The 18,950-nt window shown below is 43.0% G+C and overlaps 3 protein-coding genes across 5 annotated transcripts; 2 read left to right on the top strand and 1 right to left on the bottom strand.

The window, feature by feature from the left end:
* Positions 1–1,640: 1,640 nt before the first annotated feature.
* CIB3 (calcium and integrin binding family member 3) lies at positions 1,641–7,697 on the bottom strand. 3 transcript variants are annotated; one of them, XM_079328509.1, is made up of 6 exons: positions 5,693–7,697; positions 5,345–5,379; positions 4,421–4,532; positions 3,920–4,067; positions 2,971–3,166; positions 1,641–2,473 (listed from the first exon to the last, which is right to left on the bottom strand). In XM_079328509.1, exons 1-6 carry the CDS (start codon positions 5,741–5,743, stop codon positions 2,452–2,454), a joined length of 564 nt encoding a protein of 187 aa, XP_079184635.1. In that variant the 5' UTR covers positions 5,744–7,697; the 3' UTR covers positions 1,641–2,451. The 3 variants fall into 3 exon arrangements, with proteins under 3 accessions (XP_079184635.1, XP_079184636.1, XP_079184634.1); XM_079328510.1 differs by lacking the exons at positions 5,345–5,379; positions 5,693–7,697 and having other exon boundaries at positions 2,160–2,300; positions 4,421–4,749; XM_079328508.1 differs by lacking the exons at positions 5,345–5,379; positions 5,693–7,697 and having other exon boundaries at positions 2,326–2,473; positions 4,421–4,749.
* A 19-nt stretch (positions 7,698–7,716) lies between these two features.
* Positions 7,717–8,607, top strand: FAM32A (family with sequence similarity 32 member A). Its single transcript, XM_079328511.1, has 4 exons — positions 7,717–7,870; positions 7,980–8,118; positions 8,209–8,262; positions 8,417–8,607. Exons 1-4 carry the CDS (start codon positions 7,794–7,796, stop codon positions 8,483–8,485), a joined length of 339 nt encoding a protein of 112 aa, XP_079184637.1. The 5' UTR covers positions 7,717–7,793; the 3' UTR covers positions 8,486–8,607.
* Positions 8,608–9,595: 988 nt separating this feature from the next.
* Positions 9,596–16,408, top strand: AP1M1 (adaptor related protein complex 1 subunit mu 1). Its single transcript, XM_079328195.1, has 12 exons — positions 9,596–9,715; positions 10,244–10,400; positions 10,782–10,849; positions 11,383–11,513; positions 11,662–11,809; positions 12,136–12,262; positions 12,822–12,964; positions 13,624–13,695; positions 13,979–14,137; positions 14,744–14,869; positions 15,068–15,143; positions 15,809–16,408. The coding sequence occupies exons 1-12, from the start codon at positions 9,674–9,676 to the stop codon at positions 15,829–15,831; spliced, it is 1,272 nt and encodes a 423-aa protein (XP_079184321.1). The 5' UTR covers positions 9,596–9,673; the 3' UTR covers positions 15,832–16,408.
* The last annotated feature ends 2,542 nt before the right edge of the window (positions 16,409–18,950 follow it).

Genomic DNA, 18,950 nt, shown 5'->3' with positions numbered 1-18,950 from the left:
CTTAGTAATAACTGTAATAGTTATAACAAGAATCTGTCTTGTGCTTTTTACAGACAGTTGCTGAGCCAGATTTATTTTTCAGAGTGACTGGAACATTGGTGGTTTATCTGACTTGATACCATGGGTCTGCCATGATTCTGGTTCTTGCCTGTGGACTGTATCAATAACTCACCTCAAGATGGGAAAGCAAACTGCATTCATGTACAAATGGGTAATACATGAAGGATGGTATTGTGATTTTTCACTCATTTTCTAAATCTGAAATTACTCTTTCATTCAGAAGGTATGTGAATACCTTCTGTTTAAATTTACACTGGTTGTTGCATGTGTTTATATACCTAATTATGACATTATTTCCTTTGAAATGGTTGTGTTTACAAACAACAACATTATTGCTTGATCTCAGGAAGTCTCAAACTGACTGCAGTCATCACTGTACTTCTGGGTATGAAGGCTCTACACAGACATTAGATCTGTGTAAACAACATGAACCCTAAAATGCATGTGTAAGAGAGGAAAAGGTTAAAGGCTGCACTGCACATGGGCTTAGCTATGTGCCACTAAACACAGGTATCAAATCTAGGAGAAGTACACTGTGTTTCCATCACATCATTCAATTACTGTGTTTATTAACTATGAATGTGATGAAAAATGCAATTGTCAGAGAGGTACTGTGAAAATACAGTACTCGTGTCTAAGCTTTCTTGAACTAAGGAGGAAAAAGTCAATTGGCTACAAAGAAATTTGGTACAAAATTTGTAAAACTGAGGAACTGAAGTAGGTCTGCAAAACTACCTGTGCTTACTACACATTCTCAGTGTCTAAATACCACTAAAATGTAACTGATTAACATTTTTTGTAGTGAAACAAATCTATTTTTGAGCATGTCATCAGAGTCCCTTACTTCAGTATTATGGAATTCTGTGCATGACCTTATTTTTGAGGCTGGTTGCAGTACTTGCAGACTTGTCACTCCTTGGGGTGGAGACCTGTGGGTGTGTCAATAAATAGCGGAGCTGCTCTTCTAACACTTACTTTAACACTTGTGTTGTCCATGTCCTGTGCTGACAAGCACAGCTTATGTTTCCTGACATCAGAACCTTATGCCAGCATCAGACTTTCAGCCTCAGATTTATAAATCCTATGGATTATTTTAAGTCTCTACTGCTGCTGAAAATTATTTGGTCTCTCCTTTCATATGAGATGCTGATCATCTCCCTGGTGATTGCTGAGGGGTTATTGTGGTGTGTTTGGCTGATGATCGTGCTGAAAACTGCCATGATTCCTTCTTCTCTTGGACTTGCAAGGGGAATGCATGAACACCTGTGTGAGGATGGGCTCCTTTGTGCTTGTAGAAGTTGGAGGGCTTGGGGAAAAACGATGACTAACTTGCATCTTCATTTCTGGCTCAACTGAACTTCTGTTCCAAGGAATTGAATGGTAACTGCAGTCTGAGTGTTGCAGGCTGCCCTATTCCCTGACCTTCCGTCGCTGATCCCTGGAGATGCTGTGGCTGATAAAGGTAACTGCCTGGTTAACTGGTCTCTCCAGCCTTTCTGCAGGAATCATCTGCTCCACACTGAGTGTGAGTTGGGACTTACAACTTTGTTTTGAAGGGAATTTAACGCATCCCAAAATTTGTAAAAATAACTGTAAATTGTATTTTTTGAATGATCACTTTTGGCTGCCACCCTTCCCACATTACAACTGCTTTCTTAAACACTTTTCATTGATTTTCCTGTTTGTATTAAAACAAAGCTATTACAGTATGTCTGTTTTTACTCTCTTGTACAGGACCCTGAGCACTGCACAAATAAACTTCTTATGAAAAGAGAATTTTACAAACTTCAGTTTTCAGTCCTATTAATCATTTGTGCATAGGGAACCTGGTGGGGGTGGAAAACGGGATTTCTGAAAATGGAGAAGAGGGACAGGACCTGGGGTAGGTAGACTCTTTTATGTCTAAACTATGCTGACTTTTTCATTGTAAATCCTGCACTGTGGGAGAATACTTCAGGAATTGATTCACTGGACAATTTATTAAGACCATAAGTAATTAGAGGAGTTACTTAGGTTTTGGAAACTAAAGGGATTTTTTTTTACTGGTTAAGACATTTTTGGGTGAATTTTTAGAGGTTATAGGTTAATACAAATTCCTTTACTATCTGGTGGTGTCTGAACTTCAAAAAAAAAACTTCCCTTTTGACTGTCCAGGCCAGGTTTGCTCTAGCTGAGAGTGGGGAGTAGACATTTTGCCAAACTGCAGGGAAATCCTGATGAAGAGCTTAGTTAATCATTCCCTTGAAAGAGAGAAACGAAAGAGAATTGTCTGAGTGGTTCTGTTACCAGAAGTTGTCCTCTTTGCCCCTCTCATCCTGTGCTCTCATGGCTGGTTATCTCAAGAGCTGTTGAAAGCCCCAGAAGCGCTCCTGTCCCCGCGCTTGACCGGATTCAGATTCGAATATGAAAGGTGCTGTTAAAAAAAGGAAGTCATGATACTTATGTATGACTCTCTTAAAAGGAATTACTACATAATTGTAGGACTCTGTGATAAACTGGAAACTTTATTTTTCAAAGCATTTGCAAAGATTGGGTGCATTAAATAAACGCAAGATTTGAGTGTTATTTTGTGTAAGATAAGCACCAGAAACCACAATAACACTATGTTAAGCACTGAGTGAGCAAATACCATGCATTTATCATGTAGCCTAAGCACTAATACTAACTTTTTTAAGTTACAAGGACCTTTTAGCATGTAAAAAGTACTTTGGAAGTTCAAAAGCAAGTCAAGAAGCGTCCAGGCTTTTTCAAGCATCTATTTTTGCAGTGTTTGCAATGGGCAGCTCTACTAGAACCTGCAAGGGAAGAGTGGTGATCTGCAAATGCTGAGGAGATGTAAACACACACTTCAGAGGTTTCTGACAAGGAAACGAAGATAATTTTATGTTAGAAATGAAAAGCAAATATTACCTGAGGAAATCTGGAGCTCGTACGATCATATGCTGAAAGTCTGCCAAGGACAACTTGCCATCATTGTCCACATCAGCCTCGTAAATCACCTTATCACACACAAGGCTGACTTCTTCTGGGGTCAGTTCATTTCGGGTTAATTTGTTAACAGTTTTCTCTAGATCTGATTTGCATATGTAATCATCATTGTTGAAGTCTGGCAAAGGAGACAAAGTTAATTTAAAGCGACAGAAATCAGCATTTTACATGTTTGTTTGTTTGTTTTTTTTTTGCCAGGACCCAATAGAAGGGTTTGGTTCCCAGGTTGTGATGGATTTTTATCAGAACTCTCAAATCAGAAATGAAGTTACCACTATCTATTTGTAAAAGAAATCAGTTACAAAATAAAAATCTCTAAATTTCTCCTTTTCTTACATAAGGGTAACAACTGTAAGTAGTTTAATGGTTAAACATAGCCTAGCCATCATTCCGTCGTTCCAGCAAGATTATGTTGGTTTGATATGTTGTCTTTAGCTGATCATAAAGAAAGTAACTGTAAATGGTACTTAAAAAAAAAAATCTTCACATTTGTCCTTGGAGAAAAAAGGCTGCAGTGTGCTGCTCTGCCTCCCCCTCCCAAATCCACCCCACAGATTCACAGGCTGCCAAATCTCCTGTGCTGTACTTTTCCAAGCAACTCCTCAGACAGAAATATTTCTTAATGTTTGTCAGCTCTTGAAAGCTGCAGATAATTTCAAGTTGTAAATTCTGTAGTAAATTTTAATGCCAAATAATTAAGAGACAAAAGGATAAAGAAAACCAGAAGTTTTTAGAAGAGGGAGAACAAACATTCAAGTGCAATTAAAAGACATGATAACTAGAAAACATTACGCTGACAAAGTGAGGATTTTGCAGCCCTACATGAAGCTACAGAATTTCCCCACTTACTTTTTAAACATGTCTCACTCACCATAAATTTTAAAAGCATAATAAGCTTTCAGGTCTCTGGGAGCCATTTCACTTAGCACAGAAAACATGTCCAAAAAATTATCTAAAGTCATATTGCCATCTCCGTGCTCCGAGAACACCTCTGCTATCCGCTGGCGGAACGGGTTGTCCTGGGAAACAGAGCACAGCAGAAGGGAAGGTCATCCTCACTAGCATTCGTTTCAGTGCAGGTAAGGCAAGTGCAGCAAGACTTTTTGTTGAAACACCTTTTCTGGCAAATTCTCCCCTTTCTGCCTTTAAATTCTTAGTCTAATGCTGGGTCAGAAGCTGACACAGCTGCACCCTGTTTAATCTTTGTGCTGTTTCAGCGTGTTTTCTGGGAATTACTAGAAGCTTCCAGAAAGACTTTGACTTGAATAGTCCAAATTTATTTGTGTGTAAGCCTCCCAGCAATTAGTGGTGGATGAATTATTGACAAAGGGCAGAAGGAGCTGAGGTGTGTCACTGAGCAGAGCGCTGGTACCTTGAGCTCCGGCATGCTGCTGATGAGCTGGTAGGGCAGAGTCACGGCTGGGCGGGCAGAGTAGTCGAGGGGGACGAGCTGCGGGGCCAGGTCTCGGTACCTGTAAAACAGCCTGACACACACAAGGGCTCGGTGGCTGAACGGGCTCTTTAGACTCCTGGCAACAAGGTGCTCTTCCTCCTCGTTTTTCACACTTCGCATCCGTTACCAGATGGGCATCGGTCACTAAGTAACAGTATGTTTTTTGTTGGAAAAACCATTATTAAAACAAGGAACATCGTGTAACTGGTGAAAAATACAAAGCTTCATGATAAAACTGTCAGGTGAAGATCCTTGCACAGGACACGCAGCCAAACCCTTATGAAAGGAGAACAAGTTCATGTTTTCAGTGAGGACTCTCACTTCTGTTCCCACCCAAACAGAATCCTGATCCTGCCTTTGTCAGATCCTTTGGCCAGAGATTAAATAGGGAGTTCAATGAGGCACATGAAGGCTTCAGGAAAAATGCATCGTGGAGCTGCAGTGCAATCATTTACAAGAAAACATGAAGAAAACTTGACACAATCATTAAAGTTTTCATAAACCAGTAAAATTATTCTGGAGAATAAAAGTACACTTTGAAGCATCCGTCTGAAAACCATGTGAGAGAACCATGGACATCGCTGCCACTAAGACATAATTCATTACATTTATTTCTAATAAAGAGGGACTAGTACATTACCACAAAATTTAGAATTCTGACTCAGTTTAGCATAGGGTTTGTAAATGAAAAAAGCCAACAAAACTGCTCAGATCACTCCAAGGTATCACTTTAAATTTGAGTGAATCCATTTTAAAATTATTTTTTAATACCTTACCCCATATGTAACCTGCCTTTACAGCAATCTCTGCCCTTTACTCACAACATGCATACAGAAGATTCACCTCAGAATTTCTTTCCTTGTGAAAAATGTGCAGTCCTATGAAATAAGAAAAGGTATAACACGTAAGGACAGTTTTTAGCATGCATTGGTCTAAATTTCTCCCATACAGTGACTTAAATGAAGTTATACTATAGTTTATGTGTAAGCATTAAAGATTTCCTTTTGGCATACAATTAGAAGTACTTTACAACCCTTCCTTTTGTAAAAATGAAGCTACGTTACTAAAATCTTTGCTGCAACTCAGTACTTCTATTTTTTCATTTTTAAAAGTTGTGGTTTCAAAAAACCCAACACCACCTTTGCCATTATTCAATGTCCTGTCCAAACAGCCGTTTAGTTTGCTTTATACCTGATATGCATCCAGTTGCTCTTGAGTGAAAATGGTTTGCTTGTTGCCCATTTCGAGCTGGAATACTGACTCTTGTCACTTCTTTCCTCAAAGGCACCTTTACAGGTCGTCTGGATATTCAGTTATTAAAAGCTGCAACAATGAAGCTCAGGTAGAGCAGAGGATCAAGTAACCAACTTCTACAGGCTGCAAAGTATCATAATAAGAGCATTTCATCAAATCTTTAGTGCGGCTGCTTGAGGCTCTTATCCAGCAGCATTCAGCCGTCTCCTGTGTGCACCACAGAGACTCGGGTTACAGGATTTAGCCAAATAAGTAATGGCTGCTCATTAGTGCTCTTCAGCTGCAGGTAGACACAGTGGATCCTGCTTTTTCCCGCCTTCACACATGGTGAATTAACTGAAAAATGTTAGTAACATTTTCCTTCTTCAAAATTTAACACCAAATGATGGAAATTTGGTAGTTCCTCCTCCTTTCCTTCTCACTTCGCATAGTCAGAATTGTAGAGGTTGGAAAAGCCCTTTTAGATTATGGAGTGCAACCATTACTGCAGCGCTGCCAAGGTCACCAGTATACCATTCCCCAAGTGTCCACACGTTTTTTGAACACTTCCAGGGATGGTGACTCCACCACTGCTCTGGGCAGCCTGTACCAGTATTTTCCCTTAATGCACATTGTTATAACACACTAATGCTGATGGTAGCTTATACTGGAAGTAGTGCCCATAAAGGCTGCTCACTCCCTTTCTTCTGCATCATCTGCTGATGTATGTTACTACTAATTAATGGCTATTAGCATGACATCCATCCATACTGATGCATATGACCTTTACACTGAAAAGATGTGTGAGTGTGTAGTTTATACATGTGAGCAGAAATGTGATTCTGCAGGCTGTATGAAAGATAAAAAACAAGGGAAAAAAAAGAGGAACTGGCTGCACAGCATGTGGCAAGCTGCTTTTCATGGATCTATAAAGTCTCTGTTTCTGGGTCACTGGTACCCTCTGGCTGCTGGAAGATCCATTCCTGGGGCGAGCTTGTGCCTCGGGGCATCTTCCCACAGCAAAAACTATCCGGAATGGTTCTGTGCATGGTGCAACAAGACGTGTGGGGAGGGATGGAGGTGGTTTCTCCTGGTGTTGACTGGATCTCTGGGTGTTCTCCTCAAGGCAGTTCCATCCTGTTGTCCTCAAAATCAGATGTATTATATAGTGTGCAACAAGCCAATAATTACACACTCGAGGGAGACATTGCTTGCACAAGCATGGATGCATGGGGGGGTTTCCACAAATCCAACACACCCCACTGGACTTCCCACGCCATTATTTACAGAAGTTCAGAGTGAGTCAGTCTTTTTCCAAGGTCAGCCCCTCTATTAAGATTATTTAGTGATTTCCATACAAGTTAGCCAATCGCCAGCTATCTCCACATGCAATGGCGAAGGGTCTGCACCTGGAAAGGGTCTTTTTGGCCTTTAGACATGATCTTAAGTGTCATAATGAAGATAGTTCAGATGTAGGTTATATAGACCTTGAGGCCTTTGCTGAATTATCAATGTATACACACATGCATCAACATTTTGATTTAATGCATCCCTAAAGCTTGTTAGTACAGTTAGCATACAAGGAGTTTGCATTTTAAACAACATTCTAATTTAAAATAATCTTAACATACTCCACATTTTGCAAGTCCCGCTTCTGTTCTGCTCACGGATACCCTCAGACTGGGCTCACTGCCGGTTCCCCTCACCAAGGGGCCGGGCAGGGCCCGCTCCCGGTGCCCCTCACGGAGGGGCCAGGGCTCACTCCCATCTCGGTGCCCCTCACGGAGGTGCGAGCGCTCGTTGCCGCCTCGGCTGCCCTGAGGACGGCGCCCCTGACGCAGGCGCCGGACGGGGCTCGGTTCCCGGCTCCCGGCTCCCGGTTCCCCTGACGCAGGCGCCGGACGGGGCTCGGTTCCCGGCTCCCGGTTCCCCTGAGGGAGGCGCCGGGCGCGGCTCGGTTCCCGGTTCCCGGCTCCCCTGACGCAGGCGCCGGGCGCCGCTCGAGCGCCGTTCCCGGCCGCGGCGGTGCCGGCAGGGGGCGCGCCGCGGCCGTTCCGCCATGGCGGATTACGAGGCGGTGCAGCGCGGTCCGCTGCGGCTGAAGGGCAGCGGCGGGGCCCTGGGGGCCGGCAAGCGGTGAGGGGTCGGGGGGAGCCGGGGCAGAATGGGGGCGGTGAGGAGACGCGGGGAGAACGGTGGGCGAGGAGGGATGCACAGCCCGGCGCTGACCGGGCTCTCCCCGCAGGAAGAAGAAGAAGGCGAAAGACAAGGCCCAGATCCTGGAGCAGATCGTGAGCAGCAAGAAGCAGGAGGAGGAGAAGAAGCGCGGGCTGGACAAGCGGACCCCGGCGCAAGTGGCCTACGAAAAGATGCAGGAGAAGCGGGTAAGGCTTTAAAAGCCCCGTCACCCCCGGTGCGGCCGCTGAGGGGGCTGCGGGTGCCGGGAGTAACCGGCCTTTCCGTGTCTCCTGCAGCAAATGGAGCGGATCCTGAAGAAAGCGTCCAAAACCCACAAGCAGCGAGTGGAGGTGAGCAAAACCATCCCGAGTTCCTCAGGCCAGCGTGTGTTTATTGTTGGGCTGAAGGAACTGTTTCACCTTGGGAAACACAAGGGACCCAGGGGGTCTTGTGGTTCAACATGGTGATGTCAGCACCGGTTTTCTTTCTCTTTCCCTCCCCCAGGACTTCAACAGGCACTTGGATACTCTGACTGAGCATTACGACATTCCCAAAGTCAGCTGGACTAAATGACCGGGCTGCTGTTCACGGCTCTGGAGCTGGAGTGGTGTTTTGTTTGTATCAAGCAGGGTTACCATGTAAATCTGTCTTTTCTCCATATTGTCTATTACATCTTCTGGGCTTTTATGACTTTATACTGTCTTATTTTATAGTCTTGTCTTTTAAAACCAAGTATCCATCAATGTCTCCTCTGGGCTGAGGAACTCTGGTTTACGTCAATGCACAGGGCTGGTTTTTTTAGTGTTTATAGTGAGATTAAGACAAAAACGAATTGCTGTGAGCCAGATGGAAAACATTCGTTTATTTCTTTGGTTCTAACAGTTCTCCCTTTTTAAAGTGAAGAGTCTCACATTTAAGTTTCTCTTGTAAGTTATGTGAATTGTATAATTACTTTCTGTCAAGTTCTGTCAGAGGCCATGTTGCAAAATGTGAAATACATAAAATTGTCTTACGAAAGACAGTCGATCTTTGTATACTTTCAAGCCTAATCAGCAAGAAGGGAGGTTTAATGCATGAAGTACAGAGCAGCCAACAAGCTCTAAGTGATGTCCAAGTTTTGATGTGGTGGATTTCTGGAACCCCACCGAAAACCCAGGTTTGTGCAACTCTGAAATAAATTGTCTGTTTGTCTCTCGAGCGTCTAATTACTGGCTCACTGTGCGCCGGGTACTGAATCCGATTTTTGTGGAAAACAGTATCATTTCTACCTTGAGCTCTTTCAGAGGAGCCCACTGCAACTTGTAACTTCGATGTAATTTATTTAAACGCTGCTTTCGTCCCTTTTTTTGGTGCCGATATAACTATAAAATCGGGTCGGCGCGCTGAACAAAGCTTGTGTGTGAAGTTTTGGAAGCGCCGAACCTGCCTTTAGGATTCTTATCCCCTCCGAGGCATAACGAATATCCTGAAGTTCGAAATCCTAAGACGCCGCTAAAATCGGAACATTGTTACTCGAGTTCGGCCGCGGGCGCCGTTGAGCCCGGGCAGGCGGTGTGTGCGGGCCCCGGCTCGGCCGGGCTGTGCCCGCGCTGCGGGGCCGGTGCCGGTGCCGGTGCCGGGGCGCAGCCCGCCGGCTCTATTTAACGGCTCCGCCACACCGATGTCCTTCCGCCGCAGCGCGCGCGTGCTGCGCGCAGCCGCCGCTTCCGGCTCTGGCGTCACTTCCCGCGGAAGCGGGAGCGAGCGGGACGCGGCCCGGCGATGTCGGCCAGCGCCGTCTATGTGCTGGACCTGAAGGGGAAGGTGAGACCCGGCCGCGGGGTTCAGCGGCCCCGGCGTCGAGCCGGGGGTTCCGCGGCCTCTGTGAGGGCTGCGGGGGCCGCGCTGCCCTTCCCGGCACCGCCTCGCGGCCAGCCCCGCGTTAGCCGAGCGGGGACGGGGCAGTTGTGGCCTGTAGCCCCTCGCCGGTAGAGATGTTGAGTGAGGCGGCATGCCCAGGGCAATAATCTCTGCCGTTAGTGCGGCTGCTTTGCCTCACAGGAGTTGGGTGTGTTCCTATCCTAAAGTCATTGTTAGAGTGTGAGCAGGAATAGGGGAGGGGTAGGTCTGGAAGATACTAATACATGACTTTGCAATTAAATATTGGTATTTCCCTTCTATTTTGTATTTTGGCATTGTGATTTGCGCTTCTAAATGCAGAGAGGCTTGAGGGAAGCTGGATTACTTTAAAGGGGCTTTTCAAGCATTTAATGTCTTGCATGATAACGTCCTTATGAAAGAGGAAAAACAAGTGAAAGAGAAAAAACGAGGATTTGGTTGCTTTCTTGATAGGTTCTGATCTGTCGGAATTATCGCGGAGATGTGGACATGTCAGAGGTGGAACATTTTATGCCAATCCTTATGGAAAAGGAAGAAGAGGGGACGCTTTCTCCTATCCTAGCACATGGAGGAGTTCGTTTCATGTGGATTAAACATAACAACCTGTATCGTATCCTTTATGCCACAGATGTGTTGTCATGCCAACAGTTACTGGTTTGGGGCTTTTTTATGTCAAAGTGCGAGTCAGAGAATGAGTGAAGTGGCATATAAGGCTATATTCAGTAATGTTGGTTATATTAAATAAGGTTTTTGTATGCTTTATGTAGTGTAATATACACCAGCAGTATAAAGTCCAGAAAAGTATTTTTATTAATTTTACTTTAATTAATGACTTCCTGAATGTTTATCTTCATATATCCATGGAATATAGGTGCTGTGAAGTAGTCAATGCATCAATCTTCTAGGCAACTCTAATTGCCTAAAATTAGGCTTTTTAAAATGCTCCTAGTAAACTTTTTTAAAATGTACATTCCTGAACATCCTTTTTCAGTTGTTGCAACTTCTAAGAAAAATGCTTGTGTATCACTGGTGTTTTCATTTTTATATAAAGTAGTTCAGGTGAGTATATTTTAAAAGTAACCTATGTGTTCTTTTCTATCTCAATAGAAGTGCATAGACCTTTTGCATTTTTTAAGAACTTAGATAATAGCCTTTTTACTTTATGTTTGATAATTTTGTAGAACTATCTTCTTAACTGCTAATAAGGGCACTGGTATTTTGTAGCTGTGTAGGAAGAGGATGAGGCACAGTGCTGTAAGCAGTCACACAGGACCTGAGCACCTGTGGAGACTGAATTGTGTGTGTCGTGGTGCCTCACACCAGTCTGTGCTTGCTTCATCTGCTTGGTGTGGAAAACACTTTATCCTGAATAAATATTTTTCATAATAGCTTCTTCTAGGATTCTCTGTATCTGTTTTGATTGTGTTGGGTTTCCTGGTGCTGATCTGAGCAGAATGCTGTTTGGGAAGTATGGGGTTTGGGTTGCAACTTTAGAATATTATTATTTTAGATGCAAGATTACTTTCTGTATGTGCTGTGCTTCCTCGGTTAATGTTCTTCTTCTCCCTCTCCCTCCTGTTGTTGCATTTCAGGTTTTTTCTGAATATTTCAAGGAGCTGGAAGAAGAGAGCATTAGGGATAATTTTGTTATTATTTATGAGTTGTTAGATGAGCTTATGGATTTTGGTTATCCACAAACCACCGATAGTAAAATTTTACAAGAGTAAGTATCACTCTGCATCACCTACAGTGACAAAAGCTCTTGGAATGTTTTGAGCCTTTTTCCATGAGCAAACAAATGTTTTGGTGTGTTCTAATTATCAAAAATATTGATTTTCTTTTTTATCAATGCCAATTCTATGGTTGTGAAGGTACATCACTCAGGAAGGCCACAAACTTGAAACTGGAGCCCCACGCCCGCCTGCCACTGTTACAAACGCTGTTTCGTGGAGATCAGAAGGGATCAAATACAGGAAAAACGAGGTGTTCCTGGATGTCATAGAGTCTGTTAACCTTTTGGTGGGTACCTTGTAGTCTAACTTTTGTGTGACAATTGTAGTAAGAAGTGTTAAAAAGGGCTTTTTGTATGAAAACCTGCAGTAAAAAGTCTGACTGTGGAGGGTGAGCTGTGACACTTAAAGCAATGTGATCACTAAGTTCCCCCAAGGAAATCCAGTACAAATAATGCTTTAATTGTGTGTATTGCTGATGTTTGGATTTGTCCTTTCCTCCTCTGTGCGTGCTCCTTCAGCTCCCTGATCTCATTCACTCTACTGGATTAATGCCTCATGAAACACATCCAAGAAAACCCAGAGTGTCTTTCCTTGCTCTTGGTCTTTGTTCAGGTCAGTGCCAACGGAAACGTGTTACGGAGTGAGATCGTTGGCTCCATTAAGATGAGAGTGTTCCTCTCAGGAATGCCGGAGCTGCGCCTGGGCCTGAATGACAAAGTTCTCTTCGATAACACAGGCCGTGAGTGCTGCAGAGTCGCGGTCATCGTGACGGAGTTGGGTGGCATTGTAATCATAGAATCACAGAGCTTGGAAAAGCCCCCTAAATTTATGAGATCCAACTGCTGGTGGCCCCACCAGTGCCCTGAGCAGCCTGTGCCAATGCATGAGCATCCTTTCAGTGAATAAATTTTCTCACAACATAACCTAAACCTCCACTGGCACAACTTGAGGACATTTCCACTTGGCCTGTCCTGTGCTGCCTGGGAACAGAGCCTGACCCCCTGGCTGCCCCCTCCTGTCAGGGAATTGTGCAGAGCCAGAAGGTCCCCCCGAGCCTCCTTTTCTCCAGGCTGAGCCTCTTTCCCAGCTCCCTCAGCCACTCCTGGGGCTCCCGTCGCTTCCCCAGCTCTGTTTCCTTTTGTGGACACACTGCAGTCCCTCAGTGTTTTCCTTGTTGTGAGGGGCCCAAAACTGATGCCAGATTTTGAGGTGCCTCAGCAGTGCCCAGCGCAGGGGCAGCAGCTGTGCTGCAGTGAGTCTTGGGCCATAGTTTGTGTGACCTGTGTGTTTTGTGCTAGGTGGGAAAAGTAAATCAGTAGAACTGGAAGATGTGAAGTTTCACCAGTGTGTTCGTCTCTCTCGCTTTGAAAACGACAGGACAATCTCTTTCATTCCACCTGATGGGGAATTTGAGCTCATGTCATACCGTCTCAATACCCACGTGAGTCTGGATGTTTGCCTTCTTGAGAATGGTTTAGACTGTAGCCATAGTGGCTTTCCCGCATTTTGTTTTCTTGGAATGTGAGCAGCACATGGGTTTTCCAGTTAACTGTTAATAGCAAAACTTGGTGCTCGCTCCTTCTGGAGGAAGAGAAAGTTTAGACTTAGCAGTAAGTCTCTGTATTTTCAGCTGCTGTTGAAACTGTTTTTGAAACACTGTGGCTATGTTTTTAATCTAACTACATAATGTCAGTAGCAATTCATTGTGCTTGTTAACAAGCACATGCTGGCCATGAGGATAAAGGTGGTCTTTGTTTCAGAAGAGTCAAAAAATTCAATCTAGAGAAGGTCTACAGCAAAGAAACAGTTCAGTCCCTAGTATGTTAAACTGTTGAATATTTTCTGATGCAAGTGTTTGTCATTAGGGATTAATCTGAGATACAACAATGATCAAATGTACAAGAATTATAGGTTTAAAAATGTATATCAGTGCTTGCTCCTTGGTATAATTATTTTGCACAAAACTACAATTCTGTAATTTTGAACACCACAGGCTGCATGTTCTGTATGGTTCATATATTGAGTGTATTCTTATGGGAAAGCAAAATTTTAGTGACTCTGTCTAAAACTCAGAGCTGCGATGTGTTTTTTCCCCACCAGGTAAAACCCCTGATCTGGATTGAGTCTGTGATTGAGAAACATTCCCACAGCCGCATCGAGTACATGATCAAGGTCAGACATCCTTAAATAATTATGGCAAATTTTAGTCTTCTTTTGTTGTTTTCAAATCTCGATGAGCAGCATACGCATTTTTGTAGAAGAATTCAGTATTTCTGTGGGACTTTAGATACTTTTGAAGACTTCATTTGTAAGTTATGGTCTCGGTGTCAGTTCTGGTTCTCAGGATAACAGGTTGGGCTGGAGGGGAGCTGTGTGTCTCACAGCTCTCTGAGCTCGCCAGCATCATGAAAATACTTAGGCTCTGCTTTACTGCTGTGTTATTTTTCTTCTTTAGGCGAAGAGTCAGTTTAAGCGTAGGTCAACTGCCAACAATGTGGAGATTCACATCCCGGTTCCGAACGATGCGGACTCGCCAAAGTTTAAAACCACTGTTGGAAGTGTCAAATGGGTTCCAGAGAACAGTGAAATCGTCTGGTCCATTAAATCTTTTCCAGTAAGTGTTATTTTTCACTCTTACCACCCAACAGTGTAATAATTACTTAATGCTAATATTTCATTCACATTTAGACTCTGCCTAAAGCAGTTTCTGTTGGTCTCAGACAAGTAACAGTGGATTCTGCCTCTTTTTCCATGGATGAAAGATTGGAACTTGCTAATAGATGTTGTTTATTTTTTTTTCACTTGGATTTTTTTTCAGAACCTGGGCAGAGAGCAGATTTTTGAGTGATGTCTCTGGGTGGAGTAACCCTTGGCCTGGCTTCAGCAACAGCTGTTTGAGTTTTGTCAGGCTCTACTTCTTGGGTGGTTCCATGAGCATGAGCTCTATCCACTGCTAATGGTGTGATAGTACAGCTGTGTGTCACTATTTAATCTGAATTTTTGAGTATGAGATTGGAAGAAAATGCATTATGCCTCGGGCTGGATCTGCTTTTTTTTTTTTTTTTTTAAGAAAAGGATTTTTAAAATAAATTTTGAAGCCCTGGAGAAGAGCTAGAATAAATAGTGGAGTTCAGCAGCTTGACATTAAGAAAACTTGTATCATTGCAAGTTTTTTATTATTATTTCAAGAAAAAAAACCTAAACTGTCCCTTTTGGGTAGGGTGGAAAAGAATACCTGATGAGAGCTCACTTTGGACTTCCAAGTGTTGAAGCTGAAGACAAGGAAGGAAAACCTCCCATTAGCGTAAAGTTTGAGATTCCATATTTCACCACTTCAGGAATCCAGGTTAGTGACTGAGAGCAGAAATACTGTAAAATTCACATGATGGGCTTTAGCATGCAAGGTGTTTCTCATCTTGGTGTTCAGTTTTATCCATAAGACAGATTTTTACCCATAAGAAGGTCAGATTTTTTGCTTTTCTTTTTGGTAAATACTGCTTGGCCAATGTGGGAAATTTTGTATCTTACAGATCTTTTTTTTCAGGTTCGTTACTTAAAGATAATTGAGAAGAGTGGCTACCAGGCTCTGCCCTGGGTCCGGTACATCACCCAGAATGGAGGTGAGAGCCAGGGAATATTTTGTTTCTCCAGAATACACCAACAAATTGAAGCTCGTATTTTTGAGCCTGGAACTGTCTGGTTTGGATACACAGTAGATTAAGCTACAGCTCTTTGTTTTCTAGTCCCCTTTTTGGTGTCTTAATGAAAGACCCAGTGGGGTGGAGTGGTAATGCTGTTCAAGCATTTTCTAATTGAGCTGGAATTTGGTAAATTTAAAATCAAGCACATCATTAGCAGTATGCTCAGACATATCATTCTGCCAGCTTTAAAATGTGTAAGACACTGTTGAGTACAAAATACCAGATTTTTAGTGGGAAGAGACCTTAAAGCTCATGTTCCACCCTCTGCCCTGGGCAGGGACACCTTCCACTGTCCCAGGCTGCTCCCAGCCCCATCCAGCCTGGCATTGGACACTTCCAGGGGTGGGGGAGGCCTCACCCCTGCACAGGAAAGAATTTATTCCTGATATCCCATCTAACCTGTCCCTCCTACAGTTGAAGGCTATTCCTCTCAGTATTTATTGATATTTGCATATTCTTGTGTTAATATATGTTAATATGAGAATGCGTTTTATCACTTTTTTCTAATTTGCTGCTCTACTTTACTTCTTTTAATGAGACAAATTACTAAAATTGCATTTTTGTTGGTTTTTTCCCCTTCACAGACTACCAGCTCCGAACACAGTAAAACACCTCACAGGCACCACAGACAAGGAGCCTTTGGGCCCAGAATTCATTTGCAGAAGCCTCTGTGGTCCTGAGAGCTGTGAGTGTTGTTGCCAAGGGTCTCGTTTCTGCAATCTTGGATTGACAGAAGAAAGATTGGAAATTTATTGATTTCAATAATGTGTTTGAGCTTTTGAACCATTAGTATTGATTGTGTGAATATTTATTTCATTCTTAGAACATGCTGATCTTGCTGCTAAATGCTAATTACATTAGGAGTAGCAGTTACATTGAGGAGCCAGGAATCCAGAATGAACCTTGGGAATGTCTTGTCGATGCCTTGTCCGTTACAGTCACAGAGTTTCTAGTATTTGTATTTTAGGATCCCTAAAGACATTGGCAGCATTGTGCTACAAATTAGGGAGATGATTGTGCAATTAAATGACTGCTGAACACTTTGTTATATTTAGCCCAAGGTATTTATTTTTTTTTTCTGGGCATTTGGGTGCCTTAACTCATTCACAGCTCTGTTAACTTAAAAAATTGCAGAATACGAGTTGAAATTACCTGAAGTAAAAAAATACTGTTAGTTTGTTTGGGTTTGGTGTTTTTTTTTTTTTTTTTTGTTTTGTTTTTTTTTGTTTTTTTGGGGGGGGGGGGTGTTTTTTTTGTTTGTTTTTTTTTCTTTTTTTTGTTTTTTGTTTTTTTTCATGGTTTCAAAGGAATTAATCTGAGAGAACTTCCAAGTAAAAGGTTTGGAAACAAAAATAGGGGTTTGATAAAGACTGGGTTAACTGAGAACAAGAGATGACAGGAGTAAATGCCTGTGGGAGAGGCTCTGGAAGCAGGAGTGCTGGCTTCAGTCAGTCGAAATGCAGGTGGAAGAGTTCCAACCTTGTGACTCCCCAGGGCCTGGAAACCCTCTGCCAACTGACCAGTATTTGCTTTTTAAAATTTCTGTTCATCAAACAAGTTCCCAATTGTAATATGCAGGCATAAAGCCTTAGATTAGGTATTAAAAGACCAAAACACCTCTAGAGGTGATGTAATTTGGTAGGAAGATTGGGAGTTCATTATTTTTCCAGACAATAGTGCTATACTCCAAGCTCTTCCTGGAAGTTACTGTATAAGAAGAGGCCGACAGAAATACAGTTGCCATCTTTCTTCCAACTTGCCTTTTGTGTTAATTTAGGGCAAATACTTCCCTTTTTGCTATAGTTAGCTAGAATTGTTTAAATTCATTTGCCCTAAGGAGAGTTGTTTTCTTTCTCTATCTTTTCTGTTTGCAAACAGCTATTACTGTATCTTCCTGTCAGAATGAATAACAAGTCACAATGTTATTCTTAAAGGTATTATTTTTTTACATGCCATTTAATTTTTTTTTTCTGAGAAACTACAATTGGCATGAGTGTACATAGTTATTTTGGGTTTTGGTGAGGTTTTTCTTCAGAAAAATTGTGACGGTTATCAGTATTTTCTTTACACAACTTTTAGGATGTTTTGGGTTGAATTTAGTATTCCTGAGAGGTGCTAAACTTAAACCATCACAATCTAAATATCTATGTCTGCAGATGTGATGTGATAATACATTGTGTGTAAAATTCTCCACTGGTGGGAGTTGAGGAGTGTCCACAGAGAGTGAGAAGATAATTCAGTCACTGTCCTCACTGAGTCCTTGTAGACTGTATAGAGACACCTGTGTGTACAGTTAGCCAAAAATCAGCTAAACCCCCGAGCTGCAGCTGCTGGGACATTGCAGATCTGCCTCAGGAAATAGTCTGTGGTGTTTGGCAACAACTGCACCCCAGTTTTTGGCAGCCAGGGTGTGGACAGGTGTGTTCTGACTCTGTCACCCAGCAAGCTTGATGTTGAAACAAAATCACCTTGTTCAAGATTTCAGTTCCACTACTCATTTTCATTTGAACAATTAAGCTTATGACTGGACTAAAACTTTTTGTATTAAAACTGTAACTGGTTGACAAATCACTTTCTGCTGACTTTCTTTTTCCAAGTGTTGGCTCTAATTATGTCTGTAAAATGTGACTCTCCATATCTTTGTTTTCCTCTTGAAGTTTGGATCTTGTGGACCAGAACCATGTTTTCTCCTATTTTGTTACAGTTTGGTTGTTTTGATGATGGGGCATCAGCCATGCTTGTCCAGAAGGTAATAAAGGGCAAAAAGTCCTCTTTGAATCAGTTGTACTTTGCCTGATTCTTTTTCAGTTTGATCTACACCAGGTACTAGCCTCTAATCTCAGAGTATGTTCAGCTCTTCTAATGTGAGGCCTGAATAGGTGCAACAGACCTTTATAAAAGCAGGAAGTACTGATATTCCTGGTTTGTTTACCAAATTCATTCAAAAAAATTCATTTTTCTATTCTCTGCAAAATCCACCCATGCACCATAAAATGCACCCTCCCCCCCTTTCATCCATTCATTATTATAGTGTGGGTGCCTGTGTAGCTGCACAGGCAGAAACACAGAAAGGAGGGATGTTTTTCCAGCACTTGCTCCTGTACAAGGAGGGCGGGTTTGGGTGGGACACGGGTAGGGAACTGCCCTGTGCAGGTGGGCAGGCTGGCACAGGCTGCCAGAGGAGCTGTGGCTGCCCCTGGATCCCTGGCAGGGCCCGAGGCTGGGTCAGACAGGGCGTGGAGCACCTGGGACAGTTCAAGGTGTCCCATTTAGAGTGAGATAGGCTGTGATATCTCTTCCAACACAAACTAGTCTGTGATCCTAGGAGTAATTTTTTTCCCTCAAGTTTTTTTCTTAGACCAACTGCTAAATCTTTATCTCACGGAACTGTTTTCTGCTTAATGTGGTAAAATGTAAATGTCTTGGTTTGCCACCATGTTTATAGGTAATTATCTAATACAAAAAACTTTTAAAAGACAGTTTGCATGTTTCGAATCTCAGTGAAGTGTATAACTGTGTTTTCAGCTGCCCCTGGTTGGTAGCTGGCAGCTGGCTGGAGGTGCTGGCAGCAGGAGCTGTGTGCTGTCCCTGCCGGGCGCAGTCCTGTCGCTGCGCTCCATTGCTCCCCGGTGGGATAACTGCTCTCCAGCTGTGCCAGCAGCACCCCCTGCCCGGCAGCTTCATCTCCTCCAGCAGTGGGATAACTGCTCTCCAGCTGTGCCAGCG

The sequence above is a fragment of the Erithacus rubecula genome (genome assembly GCF_903797595.1).
Source record: "Erithacus rubecula genome assembly, chromosome: 28".
NCBI classification, from domain to species: domain Eukaryota; kingdom Metazoa; phylum Chordata; class Aves; order Passeriformes; family Muscicapidae; genus Erithacus; species Erithacus rubecula.
The sequence above is the reverse complement of the archived record's forward strand: the minus strand, read 5'-3'. Positions and strand labels throughout refer to the sequence as shown.